Source organism: Equus asinus, chromosome 26, assembly GCF_041296235.1.
Source record: "Equus asinus isolate D_3611 breed Donkey chromosome 26, EquAss-T2T_v2, whole genome shotgun sequence".
In the NCBI taxonomy this organism is placed as follows: Eukaryota; Metazoa; Chordata; class Mammalia; order Perissodactyla; family Equidae; genus Equus; species Equus asinus.
This window is the reverse complement of record NC_091815.1, coordinates 15587001-15614976: the sequence shown is the minus strand read 5'-3', so window position 1 is coordinate 15614976 and position 27976 is coordinate 15587001. Positions and strand designations below refer to the sequence as shown.

The following is a 27976-nucleotide window of genomic DNA, read 5'->3' as shown; positions in this document are numbered from 1 at the left end:
TTTTAATCAAAATGTCTCAAAAGAAATAATTTACTTTAATAAAAAAAAGGAAAGCTCCCAAAGAAAAAAGTAAATAAAAAAAATTCCTACACACAACAATCTACTAAAAATATTTTGCTTTGTCAGAAAGGCTTTGACTCGACATTTTCAGAGTCCCCTAAACATAAGCGCTCAACAGTTCGTGCAAAATGAAGACCTGGAGGGAAGTTCAGAAAAGGGACATACACTGAAGCAGCGGCGTCACCGAGTCCGTGCACGCCGCGGGGTCCAGACTCCAGCTTATTTGGAAACTAGATGCATTAGTTTAGGTGTTCTACATTTGTGTAACTTCCCCAAAAATATGATTCATTTATTTTTCACATGGAGTTTCTCATGCTTCTCTCAGTCTGTCTGTGTCCATCTGGCGACTCGGTCCTCACCCCGGGGCGGGGCAGGTGTGGGCGGCCGGGGGACAGGTGTGCGGGCCACCGTGTCCGTCAGTGCCCCACCAGAAGGCCGAGGAGCTGATGCAGAGCTAACAGCAGCAGGGACAGGAGTGGGTCCGGGGCGTAGCTGGGGCCGGTGCCTGCAGGGGACGAGAAACCGCATGGTTAACACCTCCTTCACGAAACCTTGAAAACCTCACAGCTGCCTGCGGGCGGACCAGGGAGGGAGAATTCCCACGCCTGCCCGGGCCTCTGGACCTCAGCACCCTGCTGGTGTGTGGTGGCTGCTTCCTTGTAACGATAAAGCATTTGGCTGCTGCCATTTGTGATTTACACCACGTTTTTTGTTATTTGTAAATTGTTGTTTACACACGTTTAGGAGCCTACTGTGGTCAGACACAAGGTGCCCTTGGCCCGGAGGGGACCAGGCTGGATTGCAGGTCTAAAGTCCAAGCCACGATTTTAGTTGACTAAAAAGACAGTATGCTCCCTCTCCATCCTCCTGGCCCCAATACTACGCTGCAAAGTGCCCTCCGCACTTAAGGCCCAGCTTTCCCCCTCCTCCAGGAAGACCCCATGACTGCACAGGACTCCAACTCCTCCAGCTCCTGCTGGCGCTGCACAGCTTAGCATTCACAAATGCTCAGCTTAGGCATCCTGATGTTTCTGTGCCTGAGTCTTCTTTCCACCCACTGTCAGTCCAGCCCTTGGGGAAGGTGGGGAGCTCAGAAATCCCTGGCTGCTGGAGGTGGCTGGGCTAGGATGCCTGAGGAGAGCAAGCACTATTCTGGTGGGAGGTCACTACGACCTCCTTCTCCAACACAGCCACCAACCTGGGGCCTGGCTTGCCACTGGATGGTCACACTTGTGCCTCCATCCCACCTCAGCTGGGCTGCCCGCCCAGAGCCCCATCTGCCTGTCATCAGGGTCTCCACCTGTTGCAAGGCCTCCTGTGCAGCTGGGGAGAGCCACCCATGAATGCAGGCCTCTCACCTGGAAGGTGACATGCTCCCTCCAGGGTCATTGACAGGAGCCCGTGCAGAAGTGCTGCACACGCCTCACCGTGCTGTCCAAATCCCAGGGGGACTGCTCACTTGCTTAGAGCCGGGCTGCATTAATGGAAGCGGTGCCCAGCCCCTCCCTGCTCACCCGCACCACCTGGAGGCCTCTCTCCTTCCTTCACCCCAGCCAGCTGGGCTGGACCTCCACCCCGGGAGGAAGCCCCTCACTGTGCCAAGCAGATGGTGCTGAGGCTGAGGCCACCTCCACTTAGCTGCCCTCGGGAGCTGCTGGCAGGCCGGTGGATCTGTGGCTTTCCTGACAAGACTGGGCCTGGACCCACAAACTCCTCCTCTCTCCAGGTGGAAGGGCCTTTAGGCTTGTCTATCCGAGGTGTTCCCCCGATCTTGAGTCATTCTCGCTCTGGTGATAACTGTCTGTGTCACGTGTTTACCTCCCAGGCCCAGTCTCCCCTCTGTAAAAGGAGGGCTTGGACAAATGACCCAGGGGCCAGTCCAGCTTGAGACGCCAGGATTCCATCTGCCCTTTTTGGGAAACACAGGCTGTGTCTGAACATCTGGACGCAACAGGGGCGGATGCCAGCCTCTGCACGTGGCGCTGAGCCCGCAGAGAGGCACAAGGACGGACAGTCCAAAAGGCGCTAAGCTTCCCCTTGGGACATGGGTTTTTCACACAGCTGTCACTCCCGGCCTCCTTGCAGCTCCGCCCCAGCTGACATCCTCTTGCCGGCCGTCAGCGGGAAGACCAGGGTGCGGTGGTGACTCCAGAGACTTGGGCCCTCTGTGCTGCTCCTTGCTGTCACGCATCCCTGGGGAGGACGAGGGAGGAGGCGCTGGCGGGGTTGGTGGATGGCCAGGTGCCTGGGTGGGATTCACTGAGGCTCAGGGCACGGAGAATGGGGATGCACTGCCTCAGGGACACGGGGCTCACGTGGCCAGACTGGCTGCGGGCCTACCCTGTCTCCTGGCCCGGATCTTCATGCTCCTCAAACCCTAACGCTCAGGCGGGTGCGGGCGAGAGAGAACAGCCACCCGAGGCCTCTGGGAGCGGAGGTACGTGTGCAGTGGAGCTCCAGATGCAGCAGGCGCGCAGGGCAGGAGGGAAGCAAGGGGGCCGGAGCCCGCCCAGGCAGGCACCACAGCACTGTGGGCGGAGCAGGCACCAGGAGGTTTAATTTGCCTCCAAATACTGCCAACTGGTCTTCACCACTATTATAGCTTTACCCACTCGCATTTAAAAGTTTTACAACTGCACAAGATTTTCAAAAGATTGAAACAACCAGCCTGCCACTCTGGCTGGGCCAGAGTTGGGGCAGCAGGGGCTGGAGGGCTGGAGTGGTGGCTCCTGGAGGCGGATGCCTGGGGACGGTAGACACCAGGGTCTGGGGTGTGTTTGCTGGTGGAATTCTGTCAGGGACAACCAGGGTTAGTTCCTGGGTGGCACCTCATCCTCTCTCCCTGGCCCAGCATTGCCATAGAGGGGACCCAGGGAGGCCGTGTGGGGCGGCAGGCTGGCACCCAGGAGACAGGCTTCCAGGCTAGCCCTGTTGCCAGCTTGCTGTGTGACCCTGGCAACACCTTTCACCTCTCTGGGTCTTGAGTTATGCTCCATAAAATGGGGATATGCAGGTGATTGGCTCCATAAAATTAATATGTGCACAGCAGATCTCACCGGGTTGGGGTCCAGATTAAGCAAGATCATAGTGGCAGATTGTAAAAATGGCCACAAATGCCCCTCCCCCTTGTCTCCTGCTCCCAGCACCCACACCCTGTGATGGTGCCCTCCCACACCAACTCTGGGCTTGACCGCGTAGCTTGCTTTGGCCAATGCAGATTATCAAGTGAAGTAAGCAGAGGGTGGACAGGCGCTTGCAGCCTGAGGCTCGCCCTTTCCTTGTGGTTCTTGGAACCTGCAGCTGTGTGGCCAGGACTGGGCAGCCTGCTGCAGGAGAAGAGCCCAGTGATGTCCCAGCTGAGGTCCCCCTAGAGCAACCAGCCCCCACTGAATGGGCAGCTGATCACAGATGCGTGAGCCCAACTAGAGACCAGCAGCAGAGCTGCCCAACCGACCCACAGAGTCGTGAGCTAAACGAACGGTCGTGGAGTAGCTCCAGCGCCACTGAGCTTTAGGGCCCTTTGTCACGCAGCAAGGCCAACTGATAGAATCATATACACAAAAGTGCCTCCCACAGAGGCCAGTGCCACGCAGGCAGACGTTACAGGGAGGGGCAACATAGAGACTCTGCCGAAGAGGATGGGAAAACCACTTTTGGGGACTGTCCTTCTCTCAAGAGGAGCATTTTCCAAGCTAGAACAGGCAAGGCAAACTAGCTCTCCAACACTCTGTCTCAAGGCAGACAGACATCCCTCGGTCTTTGGAGAGAAGGACCCAGATTTTAGAACTTCCTGCTACCTCACTCACCAGATCGCCAAACACTCTCTTTCGGTTTCCCAAATGAATTGGCAGAGTGAGGAAGACAGGCTCCCAGGCTGGTCCTGGGGGAAGGGGTCTGTAGGCCAGAACGAGTTAGAATCCGGGAGTCTGGCAGCCCAGTGTCCCCTTCCAGGCGCTGTCTCCTTGGAGGAAGAGTGACAATTGTCTAGCACTTGGTGGTGGGCCCCCTCAGCATCTGCCACCCCAGTCCCTGTCCTCGTGGCTTACTGGAGTGAGCCAGACTGCCCACTGCTGTCTGGGGCTCACCTTGACCCTCCAGAACAGGGGCCGAGAGGGTGCCTCTGACTCAGCCGAGGTAGGATCTCCTATCTGGGCCACCAGCCCCCTTTATTATGCGCCTGGAGACGCCCGTGGTCCCAGGGACATGGAGGCTGCTATGTCAACGGTGCTAACAATCCGTCTCTTTCTGTACTTCCTCCTTTCCTAAGGAGTACCAGGAACGGCACTGGAACACGCAGAGGTTTATTTGTCACCATTAAGCCGGAAAACAGGCTGCTGGAGAGGTGACGGAAGCCCTCTGACAGAACAGGAGCGAGTTCGCTCTTTATATTAGGCAAGGCTCGTGGCTTTGCTCGTCATGCCTAAGGGGTCAAAGCCGCCCTGGCTTGGTGACATTCACTCGCATCGGGCTGGTGGTGAGCGGGTGAGACGGGCCGCAGCCCCGGGAGAGGCTCCCACGGAGCCCAGAGGCGCGCCCAGCCCCATGGGCACAGCGGAGGCAGCGGCTGGGCGGCTGCTGCCTGGGGGAGCCCGCCTCTCCTTTCCCAGCAGGGGCAGACTCCCAAAGGTCCTGCCCAGAAACAGCGCGGACGCTCCGACGCCTCGACGCCTCGCGATGCAAGTGGAGGAGGATGCTTCGCTTGGCCGTCCTCGGGGACCCTTGATCTGTCCACACTGGCCGGAGGCCAAGCTCGTGAGTCAGGGTCCTGGGGGGTGGCGGGTGTGGCGGCTGGTCACCCCATCTGGCCTGGCCTCCCACAGGCGTGCGAGCCCCAAGAGGCCAGCGGCAGGATCACGGTGAGCTGCTCCCCAGCTGAGCAGCGAGGAGACCCGGCCGAGGCAGCCGCTGTTCTGCCACCTGCCTGCCCGCCCTCTAGGACCATGGCCGGCTCCCTCGGCCTTGGGGCTCCCTGCTGGGGTCCGCAGCACCTGTGTGCTGGCATGGAGAGGAGAGGCCACAGCCCCACTCTGTGCAGGGCTGAGAAGCACAGACCTGGCTGCTCCATGGCCATTGCAGGCCTGCTGGGAGCCTGGGCCCTGCAGCCGAGGGGCGGCCTGGGTCAGGGGTTTGCAAACAGGGCCCCTCGGAGTCCGGGGGTATCTGTGGTGTTGCTCAGAGGCTGCTTTTTTTCTTTTTCTTTTTTGCTATAGCTTAAAAATTAAAATTTACTCCCGGTTTGAGAAGAGTGAGTAAAATTCAGGTACTCTGAGGCCTGTTCCACCACAGACAGCTCGCGGGCCGGGCGGAGTCGGAGGGTCAGCGTGCAGGGCGATGCCGCAATGCCTGGCCTGCCTCCCGCTGCACTAGGACAGGCATACGTGGTGCGCAGGCGGCCAGAGACCCCGCCCGGGCCCAGCGGCCAGGGCGCTGCCCAGCGAGCACGGCTGTGCTAACACAAGGACTCTGCCGAGGGTCTGAAGCACGGGCCCCCGTGTCCAGCACTGATGGCCCCTCACATGTGTCCTGCATCGTGCGTGGTCCTGATGGTCTTTCAAACAGGGCTCCTTTCCGGGAAGGTGAGACCCCCGCGGTGAGTCCGGAGGGCCTGCAACCGGGCGCCAGCTCGACCCTGCTCCCTCTGGCTGCGTCTGAGAACAGAGGAGCGGGCCGGCCCCAGCGACGACCACTGCACCTGCCTGGCCTGTAGGGCTGGGCCCGGAGACCCATTCAGCCATGGGGACGGGCGGCCGTCTGCCTGGGGTGCTGGGAGTGGCCTGGCTCTCACCCCAGTTCCCATCATTGGGCGGGCCCTGGCCTGTCCAGCTCCCCTCTGGGCCCACGCCGTGACCAAGCCCCGGCCGAGGGAGAAGGTCCGTGTTGGAGCGTCCTGGGGTCATGGTGCAAGAAGTTTCTCTCGGGTGTGCAGGCGCTTGTGGCGCTGAGGGCAGAGGGCATCTGGGAGTGCTCCTGGCCACAGTCACGCACCTGCCTCTGTCTGCTGGGGAGCCGCGCATGATCTGAAGCACCAGGCTGGAGCCGAGGGCAGTGCGGGGCACTCCTGGCCCTCACTCTGCTTCACCATTTCCCCACGTTCTCACCCCTGCCTCGCTGGACACAAAACACCATCTCCTACAGCACCCGGAGGCAACGGAACGGTGCCAAGGGCCCCTCGAGGACTCCCTCTGGTCTGCAGAAGGGTCTGGCTCGGGGCACAGAGTCTTACAAACTGGCACTTATAGTCCACCGTGTGGAACTTGGGAGACTTCCGCATAAAAGCACAGGGGCCAAGACCCAGCAACCCGGACCTGCTTTTCCTCCGAGCTACAGGCCAGCAGCTAGCTGCTCTGCTCAGCAGGAATCTCCCGCCCATGGCTCCCTCCGGACCCCAAGCCGGGCCCAGGGTGCCTGCCAGTTACCTCCCAGGCCCTTGCGTAGTCGGGCCTCCCTATGCCCAGCCCTCCTCATTCATCTCCGTCACCTGACCTGGCCCCCCGTGGCTGGGAATTTGCGGCCTCTGAGCCAGCCCTGGAGTAGGACCAGGCCAGGCTCTCGTCCCACCTTCGACCCTATGCTGCTGTGTGACGATGGGGGCTGGCCCTTCTCGCTCTGACATTCCTGGCTTCCTGATGGCATCGTGCCTGCCCCACCCTGGCTCTCTGCCCTCCCCTGGACGCAGCACCGGGCAGGCCAGGTGGCCCGGCTGCAGCTGAGTGGGAAGATGTCACCTTGCAAGAAGGCTGCTTCCCTTGTTGACGTTTTAATTAAAGCCTCTTCATGGATATTTATTCAAAGGGAGTCAGAGAGGAATAATCGAGCACTAACGAAATTGGAGAGAATTAATTTCTGCCATAAAATTAATGTGTGCTGGTAACTAGGGCAAAAACTAGGAGCACCCAATGCCGTTGGGTTAGAAAGGAAACAGATATTTGGAAGAAAAGTTGAGTGGGAGACGAGGGGTGAGGGGCAGATGGGATGTGGGTCCCTCGGTCCTGTGCTGATCCACTGGCCTGTCCTGCTCGGCCTGGGCAGTGTGTCCCCCAGGGGTGACGCCCACGCGGCAGCCTCAGGGTCAGGCCGTGCAGGAGCCGAGGCAGGGGTCGCCCGGCCGGCCGTTTTAGCCATTCCTTGCCACACCCTCTCCCCCCACGCCCGGGTTCAGGCCTCTGCTCTGTCGGGTCGCAGCAGTGACCTCCTAGGGCGCTTTCCTGCCTCCGTTGCCCCCCCGGGGCCCACCCCCCTCCACATGCCCCTGGTGCACTCTCCCCAAGATGCAGGACTTCCGATGGGCCTCCTCTGGCCACAGGTGGGGCTCTCCGTAACCCTCCCCACGACCTCCCCCTCACCGCTCCTCTGCCGGCAGCCCTACGCCCACTGCACCTCCAAGCACCTCCAGCTCACCCTGCAGAACCGCCAGCCCCTCCTTTTTCTCTGTCTAGGTCTGACCTGTGCCTCGAGCCTGGAACAAGGGCTGCCTCCTCCAGGAAGCCCGCCCTCAGCACACAGGCTCAGAGGGCTCGGCACACGTGTCTGTGCTGTTCATGCGGCCCTTCGCCTCTGCTCCCTTCTCCCCGTCCCATAAACACCTTTCTCATAGCGTGTCCTACCTCTCCTGCCACCTCAGTGGAAGCCCAGGCGCCAGAGGGCTGGCTGCAGGCCTCCTGCTCTTCTCTGGCCCCAGCCATCGGCCCCACCCACACCAGGAATGGTGGCCTGGTGCTGGAGCTGATGGCCCCAGCCTGGCTCAAGCAGACAGAGCATTTAGGATAATAGGAGTGAAGCTGGCTGGCTCCTCCTGGGACTGGCACTCTCACCGGCACGTCACACTAAACGCAGTCCTCGTAACTGTAGGAGTTACTGTTTTAACCTATTTTACAAATGGGGAAGGCGAGCCAGAGAGATGAAGTCACTTGCCCAAGGGCTAGCGTTGCCAGATGAAACACAGGACGCCCAGCTAAGTCTGAATCTCAGAGAAACACTGGATAATTGTAAGTAAGCGTAGATCCCAAATATTGCACAGCACACGCTTATACTAAAATGTTATTGGTTGTTCATCTGAAATTCAACTTTAAATGGGTGTCCTCTACTTTTATTTGCTAAACCTGGCGGCCCTACCAAGGCCACGCTAAGATAAACGGCAGATCCGGGCTTGAACCCAGACAGTCTGGCTTGCGTCCCTGCACCTCGCACGCCCCTCTCAGGGCGAAGAGCAGGCGCTCTGCTTCCCGGGGCCTCGCCTGCCCCCGCCCCAGGCTGCTTCCACGGGGAGAGCACGGGGATGAGGGTTCCGTCTGTGTTTTAACCTTCACCATGGCCTTTTGACGTGGCCAACTGTGTCGCTAGCTGCTTTCCAGCCTCCTAGTTCTTTGGAAATGAGGTCCTGCCCCAAATGACCCTTTAATGGTGTCATGATGAAAATGGTGAATGGGCCTCTCCCTGTGGTCAGGTGGCTGGTGTTGGCAGGGCCAGGGGCAGCCCGACCGCAGTGAGCATTCATGCGCTCCCCAGGTGGGGATGGGAGTCCTCACTCAGTGCCGGGCCGAGTCCTCTTGGGGGGATCCCCCATGGCCTTCCCAGATTCTCTAAGCTTTGAGGCTACCGGTGCTAATAGGCACGTGGTTCTCAGTTCTTGAGAATTCTCTCCATTAACTCTCTCAGTGGCCTCAGGAGGTAGAAACCACTTTTCCCTTTCACAGGTGAGACCCAGAGAGGTTAAGTGACTTGTCTAAGGTTGCACAGCTGATAGGCGGCAGAGAACTTATCTGCAGTGACTCCCTGGTCCCTGTGAATCGAGTCCAGGCTCCTTAGCCTGCTGGAAGCTCCTCCTGACTCCACCCCGTGGACAGTTCTTCCTTGCCCGCCCCCACACTGCTTCAGGTGCTCCCAGCTCCAGGCGAATGGGGCTGCCACAGGGAGACAGCGTGTGTCCATGCTTTCCTGCCCCGAGGCCTTTGCTCACGCTGTCCCCTTTATTAGATGGTCTTTCCTTGTCCTCTCTGCTACCCAGAGCCCACCCATCCTCCTCAGCTCAGAGGCCCATGCAAAGTGACATCCAAGACAGCTCCCCTCCGTCTGCTTCTCCCCCCATCGCCCCAGGCCCCCCACCCTGTCCTTTAACCCTCCTTCTCACGCACCAGCTCCCCTCCATCTGCTTCTGTTCCCTCATTGCCCCAGGCCCCCCGCCCTGTCCTTTAACCTCCTTCTCACACACCAGCTCTCACCTGACCGGCTCCCCAAGTCCGCTAACCACAAGCAGCCAGGCACCACCCAGCCGGAGGCCAGAGTGCCCTTTCCAAATGGCCCCCTGCCCCCTACTGCTCCATCTCCCCTGGCCCCGCCCCCCGTGCCCCCCACCCCTCCAGCTCCATCAGCATCCACACTGCTGTCCCTCTGCCCTCCCACTCACCCCGGGGCTCCCTCAGACTCTGTGTCTTCTGTGACCTGGTCCTGAGGCCCGTTTTGTCCTACAGGCTCCACAGGGAGTTCCAGACCCTCTGGGGTGTGTCTGCGCCACGGGTAGTCTACCTTCTGACCTGTCTCCTCTGCCGGGCACAGCCCGTCGCCCAGCACCTTGCCTGCACCCTGCAATCCTCATCTAGTATTTGTTGAATGACTGAATGGCAGTCTTTCCAGGTGTCCCCAGTTGGTCTAAGCATCCACGAGGCACCAGACAGCGGCCAGATGCGTTGCATGTGGCGTCTCAGCTTTAATCTCCGGCATAAGCTGGAGGCCAGTCCTGTCACAGTGACCTGACCTTTCACCTGCCCAAGACCCAGTGCACACGTCCCTTTGTCTTTTTCTCAAACGCATTTCACCATTTTCCCTCTACTTCCCCTTTGTTCCAATTTCTTCATTAAACGATTTTTGTTCTCTTATGTCACATGAGCTGTGTAAGCTGCTTCAAACTCTCCTTCTCTTAGAAGGTCACATGTATGTAGATATTTTATATAAAATATATTTGTATACTTCAGATAATTTGTATATTTATATATTTGGGTAGATATATAAATTTTTGAACTCTATCAGTTCAAATCTATCAGTTGCTTTCAAATATTTCAAAGCAGTAGAACCCCCTTTTCAAGCTAATTGCTGCACGGAGCCCCGATATCCCAATCCATCAGAAGCACGACTGCTCTGGTTGAAGCTGGGGGCAGGGCTGGCGGCCCAGGGTTCCCGGGGACACAGTTTGGGAACCACTCACCGGAGGCTGTCCAGGGCCTCTTCCAGATCTAAAACTCACGGACTGGCCGACGCTGAGTGCTGGTGCGCCCATTACACAGATGCAGGGTGGGAGGCCTGTCAGGGCTGCAAATGAGTGGACCCTGCCCCTGCCCGGGGCATCCTAGCCCCGTTGAAATGCCACCTCTCCCTTCCGCTGTCCTCCCCCGGGCCCAGCACGCAGCAGGCACTCAGCGCCTGCTCACTGAAGGCTGTTCAGTGTGTGGGTCCCGGCCTGGCCGGGAAAAGGCAGGGAGGACAGACCTGAGGCCCGGGGGCCAGCGGGGAGGGGCTGCAGGCCCCTGAGGCCAGCGCGGCCAGGACACAAGAGCGGTTCTTTCCTCCAGGTCCCTCCTTGACAGCTCCTGGATATTTCTTTCTGTTTCACACTGAGGACTTTTCTTTAGAAATACGATTTTACCGAAAAGGTTAACACATTTTAATTGCCCAGGGATTGTGCTCTGAAAATTCTGTAACACGTGCTCATTAAATAAAACTAGCACTGAGAGCTGCCCAGGATATGTCACGCATTAAAATATGACTCTGTGGACTAGAACGCATCATAAATTATTGCCTTGTGTATTTTTGATACATTAGTCTTTAATGAGAATACAGTTACTCGCTCGCTCACCCAGATTCGATTTTTTAAATGCTTGGAGAAATGCATCTCCCCTAAGCTTTACACAGACAACAGTTATCAAGCGCTGGCCAGGCTGCACCCACTAGAGTGCCCAGTGTCCAGCAGGTGAAGGGGTCCCCCACTCTCGCCCCTCACCATCTGAAGGCTGAGTTGGAGCTGGGGCAGGCTGGGAAGTGGCCATGTCCACTTGCCCTGCCCGTTCTCTATCGTGTCCTGGCGACTGCAGGCAGAAGCATGCACTAGCATGGAATTCTCGGCCTACCCGGTCTGTGCCATGCCACCGCCTCGGACCTCTCTCCTGTGGCCTCCTTCCTGGAAGGTGCAGACTGAGTGTGCCGTGTTCAGGTATACAGAATGCCAACCCTAGGCACGTCTGCAGCCCCATCCCACTCATCCTGCAAGGCCCAACTTGCGTCCCACATGCACCCATCTTCCCATCCATGTTTCACCCACATATCCACTCATCCATCCTTCTGTTCTCCATTCACTCATCCATCCACCCATTCACATCTTTCCTTCCACCATACATCACCTACCTTTTTCCACAGATTCCCCACCCACTCACCCTTCCATCCACGCACCCACCCACACGTCCACTCACCCTTCCATCCACGCACCCACCCACACGTCCACTCACCTTCCATCCACGCACCCACCCACACGTCCGCTCACCCTTCCATCCACGCACCCACCCACACGTCCACTCACCTTCCATCCACGCACCCACCCACACGTCCACTCACCCTTCCATCCACGCACCCACCCACACGTCCACTCACCTTCCATCCACGCACCCACCCACACGTCCGCTCACCCTTCCATCCACGCACCCACCCACACGTCCACTCACCCTTCCATCTACCCACCCACCCACACGTCCACTCATCTTTCCCTCCACTAATTCCCTATACCCTCATCCATCCAGTCACACATCCTTCTCTTCATTCACCCACCAGCTACTTGTTTTTCTATCCATTCGTCCACCCCACCCCTCATGCATCCAAATAGTCCAAGCCCTATCATCTCTTGGCTGGATCATTGCCTCTAAAGTGGCCTCCCCACATCCACTCTGCCCCCACCTCTCCAATCTCCACGATCCACCCAGAATGTCATTTCCAAAAGAATCATGCCCCATCACCTACTTGCTCCCTATCCCACTGCCCTTAGGACAGAGCAAATCTCCCATCCTTGTCATAAGGCCTTACAAAGGTTGACCCTTGAACTCCTCTTGCTGTAATTTCCCCTGTTGCTTCTCCCGCTTTCTCTGCCCCAGCCAAAGGAACTCTTCCTCGGGACTTCATATGCCCCTCTTCCTTCCTGCCACAGGATCGCTGCACATGCTGTCATCTACTCTCTCTCTTCACAGAGCCAACTCTTAACTATCTTACAGATTACAGCTCAAGTGTCACTCCCTCAGGAGCCCTTCCCTGACCAGATCAAGTCCCCTATTCTTTTCTTTATATATATATATATATATATATATATATTTTTTTTTTTTTTTTTTGGTGAGGAAGACTGGCCCTGAGTTAACATCTGTTGCCAATCTTCCTCTTTTTTTTTTTCCTTCCCAAAGCCCCACTACATAGTTGTATATCCTAGTTGAAAGTCCTTCTAGTTCTTCTCTGTGGGATGCTGCCACAGCATGGTTTGATGAGTGGCATATAGGTCTGTGCCCAGAATCTGAACCTGTGAACCCTGGGATGCTGAAGCGGAGTGTGCAAACTTAACCACTACGCCACTGGCCCAGCCCCAAGTCCCCTATTCTTAGCTGCCATAGCGCATGGGTCTCTCCTTTACTGTACCCACCATGGCTGCAGATTTCCGCTCACCATGTGACTATTTGATCAACGTCTGTCTCTCCCTCTGTCAAACTCAGGGCCTCCCGGGTCTTATTTACACTGTGTCCCCAGTGCCCAGCACATTTCCTGCATGGAACAGACGCTCCGTGGACACTTGTGAATGAATCCATGAACAAACCAGCGCCAGGCCCAAGGAACGCGGGTTAGTGGGGACAGGGACATGAGGAAGAGCTGGGCCTGCCTCCAGGCACCCGGCCAGGCACTGACTCCAGGACGGGAAGGAAGTGCTGGGAGCCCTGGGGCAGCGATGGCCCTTCTGGGAGCTCGGGACGGGTGAGGCCCTTGGGCTGGGGGTCGGGGAAGCCTTCCTCCCTCTGTGAAGCCATCTCCCCACCAGCCCCCCGCCCCCTTTCTGAGCCCTGAGTTCACTCCCAGAGCACTTCTCGCTTGGTGTGGCCACCACGGCCAGACTGAGAGCTCCTCCCTGAGGCAGGGCTGGGCACCTGACGCTCTGGGCAGCCTCCTGCCCTTGGCCCAGGCCAGACCAGACAGACTTGGCCAGGAACCCCCACCCCAGCTCAGAATGAGCCACGAGAGGATATCAGCTCCCCTCCCCTGGGTTTATTAAAGATCTTCCCCTGGGTCCAGTGGCATTTGTGTGGGAATCGATGGCAATAAAAGTCGCTATAAGGAGACTGACATGGCAGCGGGCCCTGCCCGCTTAAAGAACACGGTGACTTCCCCCAGGAGAGCTGACGGGCAGGGGCCGGGGCAGTGGAGGGAGGGGCTCTCTGTCTTTGGAGCCTTCCATCAAACATTGGGGAGTTCCTTCTCCCGGCCTGCAGTGGGCTCTCTGTGCTGGGAGGGAGGCGGGCCGCAGGGGGTGTGGAGGGTGCGGCTGGGCAGGATGGGTCCTGCCTCCTGCCTCTGCATGCAGCCTGCTCAGGCTCCCAGCACCTCCCCACAGCGGTCTCCTCCTGCCTCCTCCCCACCAGGCTCTGGGTGCCAAGCAGCACTTTACTGGTGGCCATCAGGAGTGGTGAGCTGCAGCGAGGGCACCCGGGCAGGTGTGAACACAAAAAGCAAAGTACAGGGGCATGTGTGGAGGGCGGGTTCACGTCTGAGCTCCATCACTTCCCGGGCCCATCTGTGCGGGGCACCGGCTTCCCTAAACAGGCGGCTCTGTCTCGTGCGGTGAGAGTCCTAGGGAGGGTGACACAAGCACCTCCTCTCTGGTCCAGCCAGCCCTGGAGGCTCTTTGGCTACTTGCCCATGACCGAGGGAGCCTTGTTCTTTCTGCTCCCTTCTCCCATGGAGACGCCCGTGTCTAGCGCTGCAAACGTAAGCCTCTCCTCAGAACTCGGCTTCCTTGCCGGCCAGAGGGCCCACTCCTTCCCCTCACAATGGCCTCCCCACTGAGGGGAGCCTGTGCAACAGGGAAGCGAGGCCAGGCAAGACACAGGTGCACAGCAGGCCCACGGCAGGTGCACAGATGTGGTGGTGTAATTTGTGGGTGGAACACGAGAAACCAGAATGAACTCGTGCTTGCTCATCAAAGAGCTCCTGACTCACAAAAATAGCCCCCCAGGCAAGCATGAAGCTGTAGCATCATCCCATTTCCTACTCGCCCCCCCACCCCCTGCCCCGAAATGGCCTGGAGAGAGAGGACGACAATAGCAACTGGTGGAGCCACTTGCAATCTGCAGTACTTTCTGTTCTGAAGCTCCATCAGCTTCCTTCCCTCCCCTTTAGCTCCTGATGCTCATAGCACATGCCGGAGGGAGAACGGTCTCAGGGTGGAGCCTCAGATCGGAGCACCCTGTCCAGACACCGGGCCTCATGAAATGATGCTGGGCAGTCAATGCCATTCCCACGAATGACGCCGACAACCACACATCTATTGATGGGGAGCAGGAAGCGATGGATCAGGATCCAACTCAAGTGGAAAACGAGAAGTGCAGTAATTATAGAGGGTAAGGAGACTAAGGTACACACGGTCACTCTAGGGTGGCTGGGGCTCTGAAAAGCCCAGAAGAGGGAGAATGTGTTGGCATTCAAACCCTGGCTCGCCGACAAGACAGCCAGCTGAACAGAGAGGAGCACTGGAACAGTCGGAGGCAGAAGAGGACAGCTGGGACAGGCGACGAGTGTGACTTCCTCGTGAACTCCTCTCAGCCTCCGGGGGGTCCTCTTTGTCTCTTCCACCAGAATGGGCAGCTCCCACCAGGACGGCCTGGCCTGGGTCGTTTCCCAGCCTTGCCCCTTAACAGACACCAGGTGTCCAGCTGGGTGACTCAGGAGGGGCTCTGTTCACAGTCGGCTTCCATGGACACGAGTGCTCTGTGCCCCATGGCAGCCGTTCTGGCCTGTAAGGGGGTCACTTCTGAGCTGGCTGGAGCAGAGCCCATGGGCGTGGGTGAGTGGGTGGGTGGCGGGTGGGTTAAAAGCTTCTGAAATGTGCACTTTGTCTCTTTTGTGCAGACACCAGGCCCCCAAAACACTCCCCTTGAACCATAAGACCAGCAGCTAGTCCAAAGTAGTTTTGATATTTCAGCCCACAGAGCGGCAGTGACGGAACGGAGCAGCCACTAACTTCCAGAAACAGCTTGCCCGGGACTGCCTGCTCAGGGACCAGCTCCACAAGGCCCACGTCGCAATAGCCGTCTCATGGAGGGCACGGGCGGGAGAGGTGGCGACTGACGGCCCGACTGCCGAGCAGCTCCCGCAGCCGCTTCCCTGGCTTGCGGCTCACGAGCAGTGACTCCTAACGCAGAGGCGGCCAGCCTGGGTAATCCAACTTGGTACTTACAGCACGCCTTTCCCGAGGGCCCCAAAGCCACCAATGAGTGGGCTAATCTCCCCAGGAAGCCCGTTGAGGGAAGGAGGTCCGTCATCCTCCAACGGAGTAGGCAGGGATCAAGAGTAGAGGCTGGGCCTGCTAGCTGGCAGCCTGAAACTTCCCTGCAGCCCTCACATAAGGCGGAGTGGAGCTGCTCACTGCTCTGGATATGAGTTTCCAAGAGATGCCTGGAAACGGTCCACAAAGCACGGGCAAGTAAAAAAGATGATACTTTTTTTCTGTGCTGGAAAGGTGTCTTAAAACTATGCCGGCACCTTGCATAAAGCTCAGGGCCTTAGCCCTCAGCCAGGCCCGTGCCGCGGTCGACACGGGGCAGAACTGATCAATATCACATTACAAAGCACGTGACCTTGATCAGCCCCATGGACGCCTGGGGAATCCTTAGTACTCAGAGCTTTAAAAGTGTGCAGCTGGTGTATTTAACGACAGGCTCCTGGGTGGCTCGGCTCCTGGTGACACTTAGAGAGGCCGGCTCTCTGCTCTTCTCATGGGGGCTGCCCCCCAGCTGGGGCAAGGGTCTGCGCTCCAGGGAGGGGCTGTTTGATGGAGCGGGGCAGGAGGACTCATGGAGAACTGCAGACAGGATGGAAACCTGGGAGACGTGCCCCTGACACACAATAGTGTTTAGGAAGAGGCAAGTATTATTATTTGTCATTATTACGATCCATAGCACAGCTGTTTCATCCTTAATTTGGGGTCCCCTGAAGCTGAGAGAATGGCTGTGCAGAGCTGACTGCCCACTCAGTGGTGGACAAAGGCCATTCCACTTGGTGTGACTTTCTCAATCCACAGGGCTCGGGATGGGGAAGGCAGGCGAGGCCTCCAGAAGCTTTCCCAGGATTGTCCTAAGCAGGAGGTCAAAGCTCACGTGCCTCTTTCAAGCATGAAATCACACACCGCCTTCAGGAAGCCTCCTCAGCTGGATCAGGGCTACCCCCTCGGGACGCCCGCTCCCACAAACAGCCGTGTCCTGCAGTTACCTGGCGCCCTTGGTGCCCCCGAGCTGGGTCCTGGCTGCCATTGCTGGCTCCCACTCACGGCAAGCACGTGCCTGGCTGACGAGGGAGACGAGACCATGGAGCCGATACCCACACGCGTGCTGCTTCAGGGGTGGTGCGGGCGTCTGCTGCCAGCGGCGGGGCACAGCCACTGCCTTCAGGAAACCCTTTAGTTCTCTCTTTCAGGATGCCCGGAGACCCTCGCCTTCTCTTCTCCGGGACAACTTTTGCCAGATTTGTTTTCTCCTTAATTATGATCCTCACGTCACATCTGAGCTGGAGGGAAGACTGGATTATTGAGGCAATGGTTTTTGTGTCTTCGTGGACCTGGGGACAAGGGAAGACCGGGTGACCTCTGCCTGGCCCTGCTGGCCGGGGCGGATCCTCTGCCCACAGCATGGAGCCTCGCCCGGTCACACGGCACCATTTCCCCCAGCTGTGTCGTCCAGGGGGCATGGGTCGAGAGCGGTGCCTTCACCTTGCCCACAGCCTCCTTCCAGCACGGTTTACAGTTACCGTGGTGACGCCCAAGGATGCTCCCCTTGATGGCTTCCAGCAGTAACAGCCTCTCCAGAGCCGTCACACCTATAGCCTCGGATGTCATTCTCTCATTACTAATTGAAATATTGCGAGTCAGTGCTCCGTGTGGGCACCAGGCAGCTGGCTCTCTGTAGGGACCAGGGTGCCTCTCCTGGGGGCTGCAGCTTGAGGCCAACCAGAGGCTCATGCGCCATGGGTCTGAACCCCAGGTGTTTGCAGAGGGACCTCTCACCAACATACAGGCCACTCAGTCACAAACTGTATTGTTTTAGGCCACATTCATCTTCGCCATGGTGCCTTTCCTGGTAGAAGTGTTAGTCGGGAAGATATTCTGTTTTGTTTTCTCTCTTTTTTTTTCTCTAGAAACGGCAACCAGCAACAAAGTGTTCATGAAAAATAGGTCAGCATTCGGATTAATTAGGAGCCAGATTTACAAACGTGGCTAAGCAGGGGCCAGTCTCCTGAGCCCGCTCTGCTGTGCTAATCCAGCCGTGTTATTTTTAAGCACAAATATCAAAATGTCTCTTGACAAATGAGACGTGAAACGAATGAGGTCTTGCACATAAACTTTTAGTGCGAATATGTATTTGGCTGCGCTGGGCACATATGGGCACAGGAAGGGCTTTCCAGCCCGGTGTGCAGGAGCTGGAGGATGGGCTCTGAGTAAGCCCACCCTTTCCTGGCGTTCCCAAAGCTGCTCCCTTGAAAAACAGAGCAGCACAGCACTGTCCAGGACTTCTGACTTTGTTTCAGGAGCAATCGCTTAACGGGTCTGGGGAGGTGGGTTGGGACCATCTCCAAAGCGGCCAGTCTGAAACAGCAGAGTGTCTGCTTGACCCAGGCCGGGGATGAGCCTCTCTCACTGGAAGCGCAGCTCTGGGTTTGCCCCGGAGTTGTGGTGGGTGGGATCCTCCTTCCTCCCTCTGGGAGCCGGGTTTTCCCTTTGTTGCCCCAGACCCACCAGCCACCTTTCTCCACTCTGCTCCGAGCCGCTGGAGGGTGGCCTCTACGGGCCGCATCGCCTGGGCGCCCTTGCCCAGCTCCCAGGAGGGCTTGGCAGATGGGAGGCTCTGACCGGACACTGGAGGGCAAGAGAAGAGTGCGGCCTTGCTGGGCCGCTGTGGGCGGCTGTGCCCCTCGACAGAGGCCGCAGGGCCTGTCAGCCAGGCCTTTCCACCCAGCTGGCGTCTCCGGGTTCTGTAAATGCTCCCTCCTCTTGCCCTCGGGCCAGGGGTGCTGATGGCTCCCACTGCTGCCAGCCCTGGGGGCCGGCGTTCATCTTTGCTGGCTGCCCACCGTCACCCACACCTTTAAAAATACTCTCCATCGGCTTTCCCCCATGACCCTGTTTGAACGTGCCGTCTACTTTGCCAGCATCCTGACGGATACACTCTGCAAACGCTCTTGCCTGTTAACCAAGGGGCAGCAGTCCTCCCTGGTCGCCTCCCCTAAGATGCTGAGAACTGTGAGCTGGGGAGGCCGAGCCTGAGGCCACCGCTTCGAGCTCCCTCTCGGGCTCAGGGGTTGGCAGCCTGAGTGAGCAGCGGGTCTGCTGCATCCCAGGGAGGCTCAGCAGGACGGAGCGCTGCTCACCGACACAGGCCTGTAGAGGGTTATCACTGCCTGCCGCCCCCAAACACGGTCTGCAGGCATCACCCCACTGATAGCCCACAGCCTGGGGCCCCGGGTGGTGGGGTGAGATGGGACATTTAAGACAGCCTGGGTCCCTCCTTGGGATCAAGCCCATTCGGGTATGTCTGTGGACTAGTGGCCATCCAGCCCACTTCTCCCTGCCCAGGGTGGACCCAGAGGCTCGCAGCACAGCGCCTCTCCCAGACCCACCTGGAGAGTGGAGGACACGGGAGGTGGAGAGAAACTGCAGGTTCTTTCGGAGATGGGTCTGCATGGTTCCTGGCCTGTTCAGTAGCTGCTAAGGGATTTGGGGTGACAGAGACCTTAGGAGCCACCATCCCCCTTAGCGGCACTGCCAGCCCTGGTGGGAGCCCAGCCAACTATGCTTTCTGGAGGGAAAGGAATACTGCCTCCCACTCTAGGGCGGGCAGGGGAGTCCCCTGGCCTGGGCCGCTGCCCTGAGATATGTGGCCTTAACCTGCGGCCCCGTGGCTGGCGGGCACCCAAGGCCCCAGCTGCTGGGAGGTCCTGGGCACCGTGCCATGAGAATCCAGCTGACTGGAGGACCTCAGATCTTCCCGGAGGAAGGGCGCTGTGGGCGCCACCTTCCACGGAGGAGTGCCCTGCTGGGGGGATGAGTGGCCCTGGAGCCCTCTTGTGGTCAGCCTGGAGACCGGAGACCTGACCAGCGACGCCAGGCAGTCATATCAGCCTCGGTTGGTCTCAGGGTAAGCGGCTTTGGCCAAGGAGAGAGGGAAATGAAAGCAGGAGCGAGCTAGTGATCTTGGCCTCATTAACATTTTGCGAGCACACCAAGTCCACGCTCAAAGACCTCTTTCACAGGGCGCTTCTTTGACCAAAGCCTTTAACTGTCCCTGTTGGCTCCACTTGGCATTCAAGTCCCTCCGCAGGTTGGCCTCCAACTGGCAACCACTCAGCTTTATCTCTCCCACCCCTCGTCTCTGGCCAGAGCATGTAATGGCCACGGTGATAACAACGAACATTTATACAGCAATTTCCATCCTGAGCTCCCTCTGAGGTCAGACATTACCATGTCTATTTTATAGACGAAGAAATACATTCAGAGATGTTAAGCCAGTTGCCTAAAGTCACACAGCTAGTAAATGGTGGAGGCATAACTCACATCTGGGCTTCTGCCTTCCAAATCTTCTGCTTTGATGCTCTACTCACAGTCTGTGGAACACCCCAGAGGACTGCTGCAGCCTGAGACACATGTGTTTACTTGCTGGGGTCCAAGGGGATGGGGCAGAAAGGTCTTTTCTTCACCATCCAGCATCAACTAAGCCAATCACCCTTGAGGTCAATAAGCACTGTGCTACTACACCCTTTGTGTGCTGCACAGCGGCGGCCAGCTCCCCAAGCTTCGCACTCCCTGCCCCCGTGAAGAGACGAGGGTGGGGTCTCAGCTGCCAAGCCGAGGACTGTATTTCCCAGCCTGCCTTGCATCTGTGTTGGACCATGTGACTGAGCTCTGCCGAAAGGAGGTGGGTGGAAGTGATATTTGCCACTTCAAGGCCTGGCCCTTAAAAACCTCCTTTGCCATTCTCTACCCAGGCTTTTCTGTGAGAGAATTGAGCCCTACCAAAGTGATTCGAGCAGCTACAAGAACGATAGATACTCAGAACCACTCGAAAGGTGTAAGAGAGAGGTCACCTCATCGTGCACTCTGCAGGCCTCAGTGTGGGCCTGGGGCTCGGTTCTCAGGGAACCGGGTGAGCAGGGCTTCCGGTCCCTCTTCCCTCATCTGTTGGCTGTGTGTCGATGCCCAGAGGGACCGTGGAAGCCACTTGCTGAAGACGGGAGAGTCTCCATCAGCCTAGGTCCCTGAATGACTGCAGGGAACAGAGCAGCCCCACCCCCACCAGCTCCAGAACAGGACCTGATGTGAACCAGAAATAATCCATTTGAACTGTGTGAAGCCATTGGCATTGGGAGGTTTTGTCACAGCAGCTAGTGTTATCTTAAACCAACACGGCGATAGAAAGTTCCAAGTCGGGTGGCGAGCTTGGGGCTGTTCGGAGAGAGGCTCTCCTCAGGTCTCAGCCAACCCACCTTCCCACAGAACCGGGGGCGAGTCTTGTGGGTCACTGCGTGGAGCCAGAGGGGGCAGGCCTCCAGACGCAGCAGCCGCTGAGCCGCGTGGAGGAGGCCCCCAGAGAGGGTGCAACTGAGCGAGACACACCTGACCGCCCTCCAGACAGACTGGCCAGGCTCAGCTGCCCGAGGGCTGGGGAATCAGCCAGATGCAGGCCAGGATGCCCGCCCCCTTGGGCTCAGCGGGAGGGCCCAGGAGCCTGCTTCCTAACAAGCTCTGAGGCTGGTGGCAAGTGACCTGCACCTCGACAGCCACGAGAACATGATGTGACAGTGTGCTCCAGCCCTAGGGAGGTACACGCCACCGCCCCAGAAGGCCCCTCCCGGTGCTGCAAGGCTAGTAGACGCTCTCTGCCGGACTGTGCCTCACACAAGATGGAGGGCTTGGGTCCAGAGAGGGAGTGACTCGCCTAAAATCACACACAGACAGTGAGCGCTGGAGCTGAGCCCATCTCCGAGGCGCGTTTCTGAGCTGGCAGGGGGCGGGGGTACCTTGGGAGGAGGGACACACTGGCATCAGTCCCTTCCACCCTCCATAAACCCCCACTACTGCTAAGCGGCCCCTCTTCCCAGAGCTGCCTGCCTGGCAGTCAGTCCATTTTGCTGACCTCTGTTCTCTGACTCCTGTGTCCCTGCCTCTGCCCCAGCCCTCCTGGAGCTGAGCCACACAGCCAGGCCCACTCGCTCCGGCTTAGACAAAGCCTGTCTGTGCCATTGAGTCAGGCAGTACCCAGACTTACACCGCCTGAGTCAACCACCTCCCCTCCTCCCACTGTACCCTGGGTGCGAATGCCCCACCCTCCAGGCGCTGAGGGGTCCAGGAGAAAAGCAGGCCCACCACTGTGGGAGCACAGCCCGCAAGGACCAGTTTTCCAAACTCAAGAGAGGGCTCCCCACACTCCAGCCTCCTGTGCACCCGGAGGTCGCCGGCAGGGCAGCCCCCATTCATCAACACGTCGTCGACGCTTCAAGAGGGCAACAGTAAAGACCGGAAAACAGCAGGAAGAGAGCCCAAGGGAGGCTGCGGGAAAGGCGCCCCGCGCGCCCTCAAGTTAACACGGACGACCATGCGTGCAAACCCACCCCCCCCCTCCCCCCGAGCTGGCGGCCCAGGCAGGAGCCAGCCGGCGCGCTCCCTCCCGCAGCGCCCCCGGCCCCGCGAGCGCCGCCCTTACCCGAGCCGTGCCTCTGGCGCAGAAGGACCGCCCGGCTGGGCGGCAGCGACGCTGATGAAGCTGCGGCTGCGGCCGCGACGGTGGTGGCGGCTGCGTGGGCCGCGGAGGCGGCGGCGGCCTCGGGGACGCCGGGACCCCGGGCGGCGGGAGGGCTCGCGGGAGGCGGGCTCTTGTCGCCGCGGCCAGGCTCGGAGGTGGCGCGGCCCGCGGCTCCGGTGGCGCCCCCGTGGTTGGCGTTGGCGGCGCTGGCGGGGCCGTGGCGGCGCGGCCCGCTGCTCTGAATGTGGGACACGGCCTCGGCGGCCTGCATGTTGGGCGGCGCGAAGCGCGAGAGCACGCGCAGCAGCGCCTGGGCCTTGTGCTCCTGCGTGTCGTCGTCGCTGTAGTCCGACACGCGGCACTCGTACACGCCCTCGTCCTGCCGCCGCACGGCCGACAGCCGCAGCCGGTGCGAGATGTCATTGCCCTGGACGCGCACCGTCTGCAAGAGAGCGGGGGCTGGGGTCAGAGGCCCGGATGGGCAGGCCGGCCACCGGCTGTCCTGGCCAGCAATGCAGCCGCGCCCACCCTTGCCATTGCGCCCCCAAGTCAAGCACCCCAAAACTTCTTGGACCCGGGTTTGCCCATTAGCACGACTCGGTTTTCCTTTCCCCCTGTGTCTCCCCAGTGGCATGGGGATCCCAACTCTGATTGGACCCTGGATCTCCCTGCACATTGCATTGTGTCCCCAGTTCCCCATCATCTTAACCAAAGGCTTCATATTGCCTTGCCCTGGCCGCACAAATATACGCTTGGCATCTTCCCACTGCTCTCCCTTCAGAGCCGCAGGACCGCCCCACCTTCCTTCCTCGGGCACCTTGGAGAAACTTCAGGCTTGGCCTCCTGTCGCTGACCATCCCGCTCTTTCCTGCAGCAACGCGCTACAACTGCCAACACCGGCTCCGAGGCACGGCCCTCGCACTAACGTCCCTTTATTCTAGAGTCTGCCGGGCCTGGGTGGTGTCCGAAAGAAAGCCGTCCTGCCTTCAAAGTACACAAATACCTGCTCCCGGGCCCCGCCCTTCACCCCCCCTCCTCCCCCAGCAGGCGACGCTGCGGCGGCGGCCAGACCCCGGCCTCACTCCTTAGAAACCTGCCTTTCGGCGCGGCAGCCTGAAGCTCCCGACAAAGCGCTCCTCCCACGCGGCCCAGCCGACTCGGGGCAGCCACGGCTCTGTGGCCCTAATCAAGCACCCACGGCACCCTCACCTCTGAACCGAACCACGAGGAGGCCCTGGTCATCTCCGGGCCCTGACAATTCCACGCTCCAGCTGGGAAAGGCTGGGTGCCTCTCCTCCCCCAGTTACGAACCTCGCGACCCCGGGCCGCAGCCTGGCAAGGCTGCCCCGCTTCCCTCTCCGCCAGCCTGCAACACCCAGCACCGCGACGCTGCACTCACGCCAGGGAGAGGCTGCCGCGGAGGGCGCCGCCTGGGCGCCGGGCGTGTGTGGCGCGGGGGAGGGGCCCACGACCCAGAGCCCCGGTGGCGGCCAGGGCAGGAGGCGCGCGCCCCAGCTGCCGGGAGACCTGCCAGCAGAGGAGAGGCACGGCGGCGCGCGGGGCCTGGACGCGCACTCCAGACGAAGGAGAGTTTTACAGGGGAGCGCAGAGCGGAGGAAGGAGATTCACGGCTGCGACCCTTGGTTTACACAAAAGAGAACCCACTCCGGCTACCGGCGACAGATGGCGCCCCGACACGCCAAGCAGCCCACAATGCTCGGCTGCGAGCAGGGCCCTACGCCGCCGAGCCTTTCTAAAAGGGAGGAAGCTGCGGGGCGCGAAGCGGCCAGAAGGGGTCTCCCGCGGCCCGCGCTGGGCTCCACACTTACGCTGATTTTAGTTGCATCCTTATTTGTTACCTAAAATGCAAAGAGGGAGAGAGACAGAAACATTAGGCTGTCGGCCTTCAAGCTCGGGGAACTCAGATGCAGCCCCGGCAAGGGGACCCACCACGAGCCGGCTAGGAGTCGAAACCGCTCAAGATGTGGCCGGGGCTGAGGGCACGAAGGACATCAGGATTTCCAGGAGTTTTACCGGGAAGGAAGCAGGGCTTGCAGCTAGCAAGAGGCCTGGCCAAGGAGGGGCTGCCCTAGCACATCTGCCGGCCAGAGGGGAGGCTGGATTGCCACCGGGGTGGGAAGGTAGGCCCATCTCCCTCCCGCGGAGCGCCCTCATTCACTGCTGTGTTTGTCCAAACTTGGTAAAAACCTAGATGGAGAGGCCGGTGGACAGAACACAGTGGGAGACGCGAGCAGTAACTCCGGGTGGGACCCTGGGTAGAGGGGCGGTAGGTGTGTGTGCATGTGTCACTGCATCCGTAAGAGACTGTGGTTTGAGAGGCAGAGCGGCAGTGGGGTCCTCGCTCTGTGGCGGCTGGAGGTGACCTGCGGCTTCTCTACACCGTGCTCTGCCCCCCTCTGGAGCCCAGCCCAGAGGAGCTTAATTCCTTGGCCCTGTGCCCTGGGGACCTCAGAGTGGCAGAGGGCAGGGGAAGCCTGGCCAACCAAGTGGTCTTCCTTCCCCACCCAGCACCCATCAACTCTGGACCCGCAGCCAGTAAGCAAGAGCAGCAGAACTGGATGCGGTGTGGCTTTTTAGGGGCTGGGCATGGAGTTCGCGGAGGCTTCAGGAAAAGGGAATGAATCCACAGGATTTGGGGGTAACACTGCTGTTGTTGGAGATGCTGTGGGGATGGGGAGGGTAGGAGATGGGCTGCGCCACAGGGCGGCGCCCTGCCTCCTCGCAGGGGTTACCCCAGCCGCTGGGGCCTGAACCGCAGGAGCCGCGGCGCCGCGTGGGCGGCCGGTTACCTTGCTCCGGGCGCCGGGCACGCTGAGCGCCAGCTCGTGCAGCAGCTCCCGGGGAGGCTCCTTGAGGTACCACCACTGAATCTCCAGCGAATACGAGGTGGCTCCGCTGGCCCGGAACGCGCAGGGCATTTCGATGTCGTCTCCCTCCCGTACTGTCACATCTTTGGGGACTTCAGTAAATGTAGCTGGGGGCGGGGGAAGAGAGAGGCGTGACCATCTGCGGGGCGGGGGCCTGGGGCAACCCGAGGCGAGACAGTCCGTCCCTGGCTCTCTGGCCTTGTGCTTCCCACCCACCAGATTCATGCGTGGCCCGGGCGCTAGCAAAGTTCGGTGGAGCAGCTGCCGGGCCGCAGCAGAGACCGGCTACGGCTGCAGGCTTCTTCCCTCTGGATCGGGCGGGGCAGCAGGGATCGCTTACGCTTCTCCCCGGCGCCGGGCTGCGCTATGAGAGTCAGGCTGGGGCACGCCAACTCCCGCGCCCCGCAAGCCGCCTTTCCGTAGCCGGAGCCCCGGTCCGGCTTCGAGTGACCCGGGCGCGGGCGCCGCTGCTGCGGCGACGCTTCGCTGCTCTCCTCCCCCTACCCCTCTGGGCCCGGGCTGCACACCGGGATTGCTGGAGACCGTAAAGCCTTCCCTTTCTCTTCCTTCTCCTCCTCCGCGGCGACTGGGCGGGCTGGTTCCGGCGGCCTGGCAAGGACCCCCCCGAACCCCCCGCGGCAGCAAAGTTCCCGCGCTCACCGTCGGCCACGAAGAGCAGCAGGGCGTGCAGCAGCAGCGGCGGCAGGTATCCGAGGGCACCGAGCCGGTTCCGCTGTTCCATCTCCCGCGGGGGGCGCGGCGGCGGCGGGGGCCTGGGCGCGGAGAGGCGGCGGCGGTGGCGGCAGCGTGGGCTCAGATCCTGCTCGGGCTCCGGCTAGGACGCCTCCGAACCTGCCATGGCCCTGCGCGGCGCCCCCTCCCCCGGCTGCCGGCGGCCGCCAATCAGCCCCGCTCCCTCGCCGCCTTGCCCAGCGCGGCTCCGGCGGGGGGCGCTGCGCCGGGTGCGTAGAACGCGAGGTCCCGCCGGGAGGCGACTGGCAATCGGTCCGTGCCTCTCTCTATTCGGCCGTCCACCGGACGGTGGGGAACCGTGGTTCAGTCTCTGCCCGGCGGGCCGGGCAGGGGTTGGGCCGCGCCGGGACCCATCCCTGGCCAAGGGAGGGAGCGCCTCGGAGCCGCGAGCTTCTGCCTCCTGGTTTCTTTCTGGTTTGATTCCTGACTGCCACCTCCTCCGGCTCCCGCCGAGCTCTCCTGTCACCGCCCCCGCGGGTGCCTCCGCGGCTCTTTCCGCAAGGCGAGTGGGCGCTCAGCCGCGGCGCGCAGACCTGGCGTCCGACCCAGCGCAGCGCGGGGAGAGCGGGTCCAGCGCGGCGGACCCAGAGCCAGAGAGAGGCGGGGAGAGGGGGAGGGGGAGGGGGAGGGGAAGGGGAATGGGAGGGAGCGGTCAGTGGCTGGGCGCCGAGCTGCCTCCACCGCTGCATCACCCCCGCCCTCCCCTCCCCTTCCAGATTCGGCATGGTCCCCGCCCCAGAGCGCGCCCCTCACCCCCCCGCGGGGGGTCGCTTGCAGGGACCACAGTCTCTCTGGTTGGAACGCAGCCCCGCCCTGTACCCTTTTTGGCTGAGAGTCCTCCCACCCAAACTATCCCTGGCTTCTTCCCAATCTCCATCGCCCAAGACGGCCGCTTATCCCTGCATCCCGGGTGTCCCGCGGCCCTCTCCGCAGACCCTCGCCCTCAACTCCTTACCCCGCTTTGGGCAAAGAGCTGCACCGCTCTTTGTCCCAGGCCCAGGCCATGGCGGGTGGATGGGCACCGGGGGCCCGGGAGAAGGGCGGAGCGCTGTGCCGGGCCGGCGACGAGGCCGGTGACGGCGGCGACGCCAGGAGTCTGCAGTGTGCGAGCGAGAAGTGAGCGCAGAGCGCCCGGCGAGCAGGTGCCTGTGGCGGGGAGAGCGCACGAGCGAGCAGCAGCCGTGAGTGACGGCAGAGGCGGCGGGGGTGGGGTGGGGAGCGCCCGGCACGACTCAGGGCCCCGGAGGTTCCCGGACTGGGGTGGGATTCCTGTGCCTCGATCGCTGCCCCCTGCGCCCCAACTCGTTCTTCGCCGGTCGCGGCCCTCGCTTTACCAGGTGCAAGGGGGCTCCTGAGGCGGCCGAAGGCAAAGGTTGGGTCCACAGGCGCGTCCTGGAGCCCATCCCCTGCATCCCCCACCTTGTATCTCCCCTAGCCTTTACCCCCGAGCCTGCTGGCTCCCCAGCTCTCTGCGAGAGAGAGAAGTCTGGTCCCCAGAGGGAAACGTGGGCATGCAGTTGCAGGGGGAGTCCCACAGCTCGGCGTGGGTCTCTCCTGCTTCCCTTCCCCATGGGAGCTCCCAGTTGGCCAATTACAGTATCTCTGTTTCTGTGTTCCTGCCCCTAACCTCTGGGCTCTGACCTGAGGTTGGGGCAAGGGCACCCCGGAGTCTGCTTTCCCTGCTCGCGAGCCTCCTAGAGGATCCAGCAGAGGGTTGGCGTGAGCTGAGGAGAAGGAAGCAGGGAGGGCAAATACTGGCCAGCAGCCCCAGCCTCCGAGGGAGGAAGCCAGGCCCTTCCTAAGCTTTGTCCTGATGGGCCAGGTCCTGGACTGGGCCCTTTGCCTTTCCTGGGGCCTGGGTTTCAGTGTCCTCCTCTGTGGTCCAGGGGTCATTCCCACCTCCTCAGCCCACTATTGCTCATCTGTTGAATCCTCGTTGTCAAAGTCTCTGGCCAGGAAGAAAGGCAGGAATGTCTCGGGCCTTCGTCCTCTTCCTTCAGTTTCTCCCCTGGGCCCACCGGAGCAGTTGCCAGTTGTCTTCTGTTGTTTCAACCCCCAGACCAGGAGCTTTCTCTGAGAAATGCCACTGTCCTTTAGAAACTGCCCTGGACAGCGGGGTGTAAGACCCCGCGTGCCCACTGCTGTCCTGGGCTTCGGAAGGGAGGGGGCAGAGTTGTGCTGCGCTCTGCAGAGCCAGGATCTGGGCGGCATTCCAGGAAAGCGGATTCTCCTGGGGACGGATTCTGAGCGGGGTTCGGATGG

At 60.3% G+C, this 27976-nt stretch overlaps 1 protein-coding gene across 2 annotated transcripts; it reads right to left on the bottom strand.

Moving 5' to 3' along the window:
• Positions 1–348: 348 nt before the first annotated feature.
• Positions 349–26187, bottom strand: VSTM2B (V-set and transmembrane domain containing 2B). Of its 2 annotated transcripts, XM_044759013.2 has the most exons (5): positions 25622–26187; positions 24884–25068; positions 23903–23932; positions 22035–22515; positions 349–565 (listed from the first exon to the last, which is right to left on the bottom strand). In XM_044759013.2, the coding sequence occupies exons 1-5, from the start codon at positions 25701–25703 to the stop codon at positions 477–479; spliced, it is 867 nt and encodes a 288-aa protein (XP_044614948.1). In that variant the 5' UTR covers positions 25704–26187; the 3' UTR covers positions 349–476. The 2 variants fall into 2 exon arrangements, with proteins under 2 accessions (XP_044614948.1, XP_070354377.1); XM_070498276.1 differs by lacking the exon at positions 23903–23932 and having other exon boundaries at positions 25622–25844.
• Positions 26188–27976: the final 1789 nt, after the last annotated feature.